Raw genomic sequence first — 10,672 nt, 5'->3', positions numbered from 1 at the left:
AACCTCTGCTGAGTTGACACAGCTGTCCAACTGGACTCAAAGTCACACAGCTGTAGCCAATCCAAAGAGTAATGAAGTAATGGACTCTAAAGCCTTCATCACGAGATGGAAACATGGGACTAGATTAGTAGTAGTTTGTAGCACTTTTAATTAACTATGCTGTATGGGTTTTTACTCTAATGCTCATTGGTTTTCTCACTTGTCAAAGTTTTTCCCTTTTATCTCAGTCTGTCTTAGAATAATAAGTTTGTATGACCGTTAAATAAAGGATACACAGTATGTACAGGATGTGACCGCCACATTGCATTTTCAAGGTATTTACTTCAACAATGTTGTGCATCTCTTGTGTCATGGTTTTAAATGCTATTTGGAGGTTTTAAAATACAACTGCATGTTGACTGGTATCCATGACATAGTCCAGTGTAGTGTATCCACCAAAAACATAATTACAAACAATATACAGTTCTTACACAAACCACTAAAACTACTTTCAAATATTTATTTACATTCAATAATTCAAACACATCACCTCTTACAGAAACGAGTTCAATACTAACACATTTAAGATCAATGTAATCCAACTGGCCGTGATTTGTTATATGTAATCCAGAATTTCTGTCTCCATCTCGTTTTCGCTGCCCTCCGACGGCTCAAACTCATCCTCCTCATCTTCGTCTTCATCGCCCTTGTTCTCGTCGTCCTGCTCCTCCTCCTCTTCGTCCGCATCTCTCCCTGCGAATTTGGAATTTAGGCCTATGCGTCTGCGTCTCTTGGGGAATTCTGGCAACGCTGGGTGGAGAGAAAATAACGCTTTTAAACACGGCGTTCAGTTGTTACAGGTGCCAAAGTCTTGCCCTGGCCATGCTGTGTCTATGGTAAGAGGAAAGTGCTTTATCGGTGCAACTGTTAGCAGTGAATGTGTCCGTGAAGTGCCCCTGAATGAGGGCATGCACTGGGTATTTTCCTTACATGGTTTCTGGGCTCGGATGACCGTCTTGATCATGGCTGAGATTATGTCCCTCAGCTTGTCCGTGGTGCCGAGAACACACCAGCCGTCCCGCTCGTCGCATACCTGCTGCTCATCTTCATCGATCTGCTCCACCTCCCGTCTGATACTGGAGACACACAGTGGTTGACACTTGAGTAAAATGTACTGGTCCTTGTAGTTTACTTTATACTTCTACTCCAATACTTTTCAGAGCCAAATATTGTTTTACATCCCTGTTTATTTTTTCGGTAACTTTAGTTCCTTTGCGGAGTCAGATTTACATTACAAAATATAATGACAAAATAAAAAAAAAGTATTTTACTTAAGTAGAAGTATTTACTTTCACCACTGAACACCAACCACAGCAGGGCGGACAAATGGCTATTTTCATTGCAGTAAATTCTAATTGCTTGATTCCCCTTCACTTTCTTCTTCTTACCATCAATAATGAGCTATTTCTTTCAGTCCCTGAAACAGAATTTATAGCACAACACTTATATTTGAGACAAACACCTCATTTCCAAATTCTTAGGACTTTTTTTCAGCACATGCAGACAACCTGACAGCAGTTTCATTTCCCTCAAGTACTTATTATAAAATGATCATTAGGTAACAAAGAACTGTAACGTACCTTTCCACATCCAAATCACAGAGCTGGTAAAACATCTGTCTGTGAGGAGGCAGCATGCCCTCTTTGAAAATGTAGGATGACTCCTGTGGAGGTTGATATCACAGTTTTCATTTAATGAATGTGTTCCATGACTACGAGAGGTAAACTTCCTCACATTTCAACATTTTGACTTACGGAGATTCAGAATGTTTGGATGAATAAAAACACCGGACATGACATTATTATTTCAATAATACAGACAAAATATCAAATCTAAGCAAGGAACTGATTCTGCCAAGAAGAGCTTGAAACTAGCATGTTAGCGCTGCGCTCCAATAAAGTTGTGACGTAACTGCAGCAGGTGATACGGAACGATCACCGACCTTCAGCTGGTAAGTGATGGGGACTGGATCTCGACTGGAGCCTGGACCCTCCTGAGCTGGAAGTTCCATCACACTAGCTGCCTGGGGACCTAGAACAAAAATAATTATTAAGCAGCGTTTTCTACGACAGTGGAGATTATTGAGGAAACAATGGTTTGAACTATTTATTGCAGCAGTATGCCTTTTAGTTTGGTGGCTCTGGAAACAAAGCCCGCTTGATAAAGACCTGAGCCTGAGATTCATGACATTTAATGAACATGAAGACACATTTAAACATACGCAATTCACAAACAACTAAACTAGATGCTAATACAAGAGGAGGCTGGGGTGGGGGAGGGAGTTACATTTTTGCAACCAGTGAGTGGAAGTAAAAGAGGAGTGTTGTAGAGACGCTGTGACTCTGACAGCGACCTGTCAATCACAAGGTAGCCCCAACCTAAAGCATACCCTGCTTTGTGGTCTAATTGACTCTAACTATAACGTACTAAATGAACATCATGCTGTATTGAAGAAGACTTGAAACTAGCCTTGTCAAGCCAAGTCTTGATTTTCATTCGATTTATTACCTCAGTAAATCATGTTTACTGAGGTAATAAATTAAGTGAGACATAGAGTCATTTTGTCATAGACATTTATACAACCAGAGAGTCGCCCCCTGATGGATATTAGAGAGAAATCTCCTGAGGCTCCCTCAGAATAAATTCAGACTCACCTGCTTTGTTGAATGTGATAGGCAGACTGTAGTTCAAGGCACTCCTCTTGGCTTTTACTGGTATGTCAGACAATGAATACCCTAAAAGTAGGAAGACAGAGGAACCAACAGTCAGTGTTAGGCAGACAGGGCTTCATATTCTTTACCTTTGATGTCAAAAATGGAAAACCCAAAGTAAGTCAGTAGATGATACATTTGAATAGATTCTCTTTCAGTAACTGCCTCAGGCTCTTACCGTGCTTGGTGCTACAGCGGATCCTGAAGTCTAGTATCTGGTAGTTCTTGGAGTCTGGACTCTTTCGGGGGTCGTAGCCCAGCCTCACCCACAGACTCCTCCAGGGTCCCGTCACCTTCAAGAGAAAATCGCAGTGTTAACTTACATTTGGGCGGAAAAAATACGTTGATTCTCCCTTTTAATTTGAGAACATTTCATTGGTGATTTAATTGGGACTTCATTATTTTCGTTAAAGCAGAGAACAGAATGTAGGAGTCACTCTACAAAAGCACAGGGAGTGGACTAAAACTAACACTTGTACAACAAAATACAAATTTTATTGGAGCATTCACCACAGTCTAAAGCAATGTTATAAATTCACAAATCAATAGATTTCAGCTTTGGAATCAATTTCTACAGAGATTTTCCATTTTTAAATATTTCTGTTCAGCTACTGCAAAGCAACACCCCTCTGAGGAGCAGTGCACTGAACTTTCGTGGTTTACGTCATGGAAAATACATTGAACAACAAGTACTTTCCACCATAAATTGGCCCCCACACTCACCATGTAGTAGGCGAAGACGGGCAGCAGCAGTTTCAGTTTATCAGGGTGGATGTTGATGTTGGCCTTGACCGCATTTCGTGACCAGATGGGTCGGCTCTCAAACATCTAAGCACAAAAAAAAAAGAAAAATGTGGGTTTCAGATAAGATAACGGTCATGCCCATGTAAAAATAACTTTTCCTGACATCAACCAGATGCCATTCCTTGAATGAAAACCGATATTTATGATGGTTTGGCTACACTAGTTTTTAAGTAATTAAAAGGGACTCTCACTCTATTCCACTGATCTACGGAGCGGCAAAAACGCAGCACTGCACCAGCCAAAGCAGGGAGGAAGAAGAGCGCAAGCTAGCTAAGTTGGACGTAAACAACGCAGGTTTCAGCATTCGCAAACGGTTTGCGAGGAAGGAAAAGGTGGATTCAGCACGTGTGTTGGGCCTCAAGGAGACACACAGTGTGTTTTGGTGAATAACACTGAAAGTAAACTGAAACTCTGAGACTTTTCAAATGCCCTATTTCCTTTCATAAAATGCTAAATTCTTCAAAACAACAGAAAATGTGTATGCACCATGTATATTACCATCAGTATCTCCTAGAGGCCGACGTAATGTCATTAAAAAGTGAAACATAGTCTAAACCAAAAAAGATTTCGTTTTCAATGATATGAAGCAGAGAAAGGAAGCAAATCCTCACACTGGGCAACCGACCGGCTGGAACCAAAACATACATGACCTTTCTGCTTAACGTCAGAGTGCCTTCTGTTCTAAAAGACTCTTTACGTCACACTAGTGACCCTGCTAATCACAGAGCGCGTTGCGCTTCCAGTAACCAGCATCCACACACACACACACACACACACACACCTTTTTCAATTGTTCCTCAGCCTGCTTGTCTTTCTCCTTCACGCACACCCGTAACCAGTTGACCGTGGCTGCCTCGAGGCACTCGGTGGGCACAGTGGGATCCGCGAAGCTGACAAAGATGGCGTTGTGGGGCCGGCGAGCTCGATTCAAACCGATAAAGTTGTTCTTGCTGTTGGGCACCTGGCTGTAAACGGAGAAAAGGGAGGAGAAATATTCTGAATAGATTGCTGCAGATAAGCTGCACCACGGCGGCAAATGTCGTGACATATTCCCTCACGGTGAAGTTTGAGAGATGTCGGGCCGGTAGTAGTAATCCACAGGAGAGTCGAGGCGGGAGAAGCTGGCGGGTGGGAGAAAGAGGGGCATGGGCTGCTCAAAGAACTCTTGGTTCTCTGATTTGCGGAGGATGATTTTGTCGTACAAAGAGGTGTCTTTTCCACCTTCTGAATGCACAGCGAGGCACTGAAAGTCTGCCATCCCTGCGGACAAACAAACAGAGAACAACCACCCTAATATTTTAATTTCTTCCAATATCAGTACATTTTTTAGTTACTAAAACAATGTCTTTATGACAAAGAGAACCCAAAGCAAATAATATGACACAATTCAAGAACAATATCATTGGCAATAGTGAAAAGGAAAATAAACTTCATGCGCTGTGAGGACTTTAAATGTAACCTTGGAATTTGTATGTTGTTCCTATGACTCCGAGGATCTCCATGTGGATCTCGGCGTCCTTGGGGTCCCGTTTTCGCACGCGTCGCCGCACTCTGAGGACGAGGTTGCTTGATGGGAAGCGGTTTCCGCACAGAGAGTGACAGAAAGGGTCCTGAGGTCGGAAGCGCATCTCAAGACGCCTGTTGGGGTGAGCGAAGGTCTGTGGGAGTCACAGGAAATGAGATTAGTGCAGTTTAGCTACAGCGGGGAACATGAAGATGTGACCGCAGCAAAGATGTTGACGATCATGAACTCACAAAACAGTGCTACAAACCACCCAGGCCCATTTCAACCAACCCCTCCTTGTGGCCTCAAGATACAAAGCAGGAACCATCTTAATAATAACAATAATAATAATAATCTGTATTTGTCTAAATTCTATGTATATTGGACTGAATGTGTGTGCCTATGTAAAATAGTGTGTGTAACCCATGTTTCGTTATATTTGTGATATCCTTGTGTTATTTGCATTGGTTATTTTATTATATTTGTTTGGATTTATTTGTATATATACTTTTGGGCTGAATTGTAAATATGTGAAGACTTTATAAGTATTGTAATCTCTTGCAAAGGACAATGTCAGCCTGGGTCTAAATACACTTTGATGTTGTATGGGGATGTGAGAAAAGAGCAAATAAAGAATAAAAAAATAAAGAATAATATTTGTAAAACAACTTTCATGAAAGTAATCCTGATTTACACATAAAGAAATATATAAAACACTTGGAAAACAAGATAAAAATAAGTTAGAATGCTTGACATCACATTAAAAATAAAACCACTGAATATGATTAACATTAAAATCAGTTGCCATATTTGCATTTTGCGTTTCTGAAAGCCTGGAATGTACTATAAAGCTATGAAATGTCTTATTCGAAAACTCCATTATACATTATAACGTATTATAATTGTAATAGCGATCACAAAATGATGTAAATGTATGGCACGTAGATATTTTGACACACATCAGAGTGAGGCATGGCCTGCTTACTCTGGACACTCCTTTTTCACCCCCGAGAGTCACCAGCATCTTGTCCACGCTGTTCACCACCGCCGGATACTCCACGCACACCAGTTTGTTGTCCTGCAGCACCACGCTGGACGAGCTACCGGGCACATCCACTTCTTCAGGACAGGAAAGAGTCAGTTCTTTCAGAGTAAAATCCAGCTTCGGCCCCTTAGAATCCGCCATGTTGGTTCTTTTAATTGTAATATTCACGCAGGCATAATACTAACACTCTGTTTACTGTGACCTAACTAAGTTACACGTAGGAAGACTTGCTTAGCACATTCCCGCTGCAGTTACAGCGGAGGGGAAGTGAGTGTCCAAGTGCAAAATAACTCCGTGCGGAAACAAATGCGCACTCGTGTTAGTTCCGTAGGTATATTCAGCACATCAGGCAACATTTGTGTTATGCATTTCCGATATCAAAGAGGCGTGGAACTAACCACTCAAGTCAAAATAAAAATGAACCACCTTGTCAACATATTTAAGTCAAACATTGAAATGTAGCCATCATGGATAATATATCTTACCATTATGTCTAAAAAATCAGAAAAAAGATCTGGAAAAAATCAAAAACGTCATGAAATGCATGAAATAGCCTACTTATAGAGCTTTGACTCAGCGACATAGCAAGATATTCAGTTTGATTAACTTTAAGATTGTATTATGAATCTGTCCCTTTATCTTGAAAAGGGTTATTTCATCAATTTTAGCCTACAAGCTGTGTTTACATTATGCAAGTAACAGGCCATCACACCTGTACTATCTTTATGTCCCCTAACTCTTCCATTGCACAATCTTCTATTTGCAATCTATTAATGAAACAATAAAAGTAGGAGTCACAACAAATTCAATGTGCATATTTGGCCACTGGGTGGCGGTGTAAAACCAAACTAAATGTGGTCGATTGAGGAAATTCTCTGGCTGTGGGAAAAGCATCATACATCTATCAAAGTTCAACAACCCAAGTAACTGAGTAACATGAGTGCCTCGAGTCTCTGTGACTCATCTGTAGATTTATTATGAATTAATATTGAGGATTGGGTATTTTAACAGCCACTAACAGTATAGGCTGTATTTGTATTGCCAGAAGGAGACATCCACTGTTTTCAGAGGGCCCTTGGTAAAGAGGATTTGTGTGCCGTCCCTCCCAGCAGAAATCCCTCCCAGAAACTGTCAACAAACCGTCATCCCCTCAGAGAAGACAGAGGACTTTGAAGAAACAGTTGTGTTTACCAAGTTATTTAAGATGCTGTTATGTAGGCGATTATAGACTGATGTGACGTTGTGTTTGCTTAGATTCTAGTTTGTCTTCTTCTCCCATGCCTTAAGGGAGTGCAAGGTTTAACATTTACAATGTGGGCTTCTAGCCATCTCATATTCACTTTTTTTGTAATCACCTTCGTTTCAGTTAAAGAATTAGGTTTTTGTATTATTATTATTATTGTATTGTTTTTAAAGAGCAGTCAGACATTTTGGTGAAATATTTTTATATGTATGAGATGTTCCTGTGTGTAAAATGTGCTGTTGGTGTGTAAAACGAAAAGTCTGCTGGAATGGTGCATTCAAGTGCAGTTGTATGGATTGGGAGAGAAAAATAGCTCCCCTAATTGGAAGTCAGTTGGAGAATGTGATGCTGTTTTTGGTTGACTCTGATATGTTCGATGGTGAGCTACAACTAGTGAATTTCTTTGTGCTAAGCTAGGCTAAACAGCTGCTGTATCAATCTCTGTACAGGATACGCAAAGATTTTCTCATCTGACTCTGGGTACGATTTTACACCTTTTACACGTTGCAGCGACACATCACGTTACCTTGACGACCCCAAAACTACCATAATATTTAGTATATGCCAGGAAAAAAGATCTAGTATGTCCCGATACATAATAGGTCAAATGCAGTATGCAGTATGTCCCTCTGCATCCTGTCACATTCTGTAGTTTGCAAGCCAGCATGCTTTTCTATCTATTCTGACCCACAATATGACCCACAAAGCGAGAGGGTCAAAGTTCAAGATGCCATGTTATGAGGAAGTAGTATGTCCCAATTAAATGCATGCTGCATACAACAGTACCTACTTTGTGAGAGCGGCTGCAGTGTGTGCTAAACGTAAAAAGACAGAAGTATGTGATTTGGACCGCAGAAATGCAGACTTACGCAAAGTGTGCATAAAGGGCTAAAAATGTCAAGCCCTTAAGCACTTGACAATTTGAGAGTTGGACAGCCCGAGGCCCTCACGGACTTTGCAGGAAGGCACCTCAAAGTCTGTGAGCGTGGACACTGGGCTCGGGCCTGTGACTTGTCACAGCAGCAGCGTTACGGCCCAGGTGTAATCTATAACGTTACTGATGGCTCACTGAACGACACACAAGGCTCACCGTGATAGCTGGATAGAAAGGAGCCGTCGTTAACGTCATTGGCAACACCTGTGCTTGTCCTGCCATGACAAGTTACAGACCAGATTTGTCAGCGACCCTCCACCTCTGAAAGAAGAATATACTTGAGGATATTGGGAAACCTTGGACCATACAAATTCTGACAAATATGTTAACAACTTGTTTTTGTAGTTTTGTCATGGTCTGCGTTCTGTAGGACTCACCGCCATTTGTGGAAAATGTAAGCAGCTTTGTGAACACAATCAGAGCTTCAATAAAAACATACATGGTGAGGCCCAGCCTGGCCCATCGTGTGTTTTGTGGGAGGGGACAGAAAGCACCCATGGCTCTGACTGACAATCTGTTGTGTGCTGTGGTGAAGTAAGGATTTTCATGATCATTCTCTTTTTTTTGTTTGTTTTATTTTTGTCTCAGGGCCCTTGTCCGTCGAAAGTTGGTCCAGCTCTTGGTGCTATCTCAGTCGAGGGCCTGTTCGCTCCTCCCTTTCGGCTCTGCTGGTGCTTTCCGGCCGTTGCAGTGTGGGGAGGCCGTGATAAGGTTATCAGACAGTCTCTTACTCTGAAAGAGCCTGCTGCCCTCAGATTTCACCCCTTTTCGCTCTCACTCCCTCTGACTTCTCACTCAGCGTATCTCCTCTCCTGTCATCCCTTCTCTCAGCGTCTGCACCTCCGTCCTCTGGGCCTGCAGCTGGCTGTTTCGTGGTTGGACGGGCTTTCTGTATGTATGGCCATGTTTGAACGTGTGACGTAGGCCTTAGGCCGCACCTACGAAGCCTTGTCACTCTCTGTAGGCAAAACTAAAGATCAGTGTCAGTGATTGCTTTCGCTGCACTTTTGCAAATTGTTCAAGAGGCTCGGATGTGAAGCTCCGCCCACAGCTGTCACGTTACTGCACAAGCCGTTTTATTTAAATATCTCAAAATGCAAAATATTGACCCACGTCACTGGTTGAATAAGTCTGTGCACGATGACTAAAACTAACGATGACTTTTAGAGGCCTGGAAATGAAAAATGATCCAGTAATTTGAGTGAAATAGACTGAACTTTAGCACAGCGTTGCTTTCAGGTAAAGTTGGCGCTCGAGAAAAAAGTCTGGTGATCACCAAAGTCATAAGGGTTCATCATCTGCGGACCATGAATGTTTGTGCAAAATTTCAAGGCAATCGATCCAGTAATTGGACCGAATTAAAGGCAGAGACCAGAGGAGTGTTTGATGAAATTCATCTCATTTTCAGTAGCATCAGTGTTTCCTGTCCTGTTTATCATGTCATGAACCTCTAGATTTATCGACCCATTGGAGGGGACCCTATCCTCTGCTTGCTATGATGCCTTCTTTAAAATTGTATTGCTAAGTTTTCAGCGTTACGTTGAGCGAACACAATCAATGAAAAGAAAATAAGAATACATTATTCATCACATCAAGTCGTCCATTTTTATGGCATTATTTGCTTTTATCGGACAGCTTCTGACAGGGACGCACGGGGACTGAGTGAAGGGGATGGCATGTGGTTCCTGGGATACCGCTCACCACATGGCTCAGATCCAAGACCGCTTGGTACCCAGGACGCCCCAGCCAGTATCAGCACTCGCCACTCTTGGCATATTTCATGGGCAGACCGGGCGTGTCGATAAGTTAATCTTTTGCGACGAATGCAAATGCATTTTGCGAGGAATGAATGTAAATATGTCCCTGCACTGGCTGCCAGTGCTCCACTGTGGGCTGACAAAGAGTCCACAGGTCGTTGAACATCACACTTTAGAAACTAAAATTAAAATGATTTACGGGGCTCTCACTTGTGACCACGTCAACGTTTTTCTTTTCCGTTTCCTGCATTGGAGTGTAAACTTGTAAAGATAACTGGCTGAATGTAACTTGAAGCCATCATGTTGATTTGCTTACTTGTGAAATGGACGATTATGAAACGATTAAATCCCAGAAAAAGGCCACTAGAGGAAAAGTTGGTCTTTTTATGACACTTTTGTAGGCGTGGCCTTTTGTGCATGTTTGGTCGCCGCACTTATCTGTGCGAGCGCAGGATGTGCTGGGCCACAACACAGTGTCACCGGCAATCAAATAGTATCTCACCCCGACACTGTGTGACAGCAGCGGATGTGATCACACAGCATCTCCCTGTGTCCAGTCATGCAGAGGAAATCTGCTGACAGCTCATGTTTCTGTTTGGATTATTCTGTCGGTGTAAAAGAACAACGTGATGGAT

At 42.1% G+C, this 10,672-nt stretch overlaps 1 protein-coding gene across 1 annotated transcript; it reads right to left on the bottom strand.

The window, feature by feature from the left end:
• Positions 1–143: 143 nt before the first annotated feature.
• Positions 144–6,370, bottom strand: gtf3c5 (general transcription factor IIIC, polypeptide 5). The gene is made up of 11 exons (XM_079179456.1): positions 6,044–6,370; positions 5,014–5,212; positions 4,613–4,814; positions 4,336–4,519; positions 3,474–3,578; positions 2,929–3,043; positions 2,694–2,774; positions 1,982–2,070; positions 1,620–1,702; positions 970–1,115; positions 144–789 (listed from the first exon to the last, which is right to left on the bottom strand). The coding sequence occupies exons 1-11, from the start codon at positions 6,242–6,244 to the stop codon at positions 596–598; spliced, it is 1,599 nt and encodes a 532-aa protein (XP_079035582.1). The 5' UTR covers positions 6,245–6,370; the 3' UTR covers positions 144–595.
• Between the last annotated feature and the right edge of the window lie 4,302 nt (positions 6,371–10,672).

Source organism: Pholis gunnellus (genome assembly GCF_910591455.1).
Source record: "Pholis gunnellus genome assembly, chromosome: 18".
Classification (NCBI taxonomy): Eukaryota; Metazoa; Chordata; class Actinopteri; order Perciformes; family Pholidae; genus Pholis; species Pholis gunnellus.
This window is presented reverse-complemented; position numbering and strand designations above follow the sequence as displayed.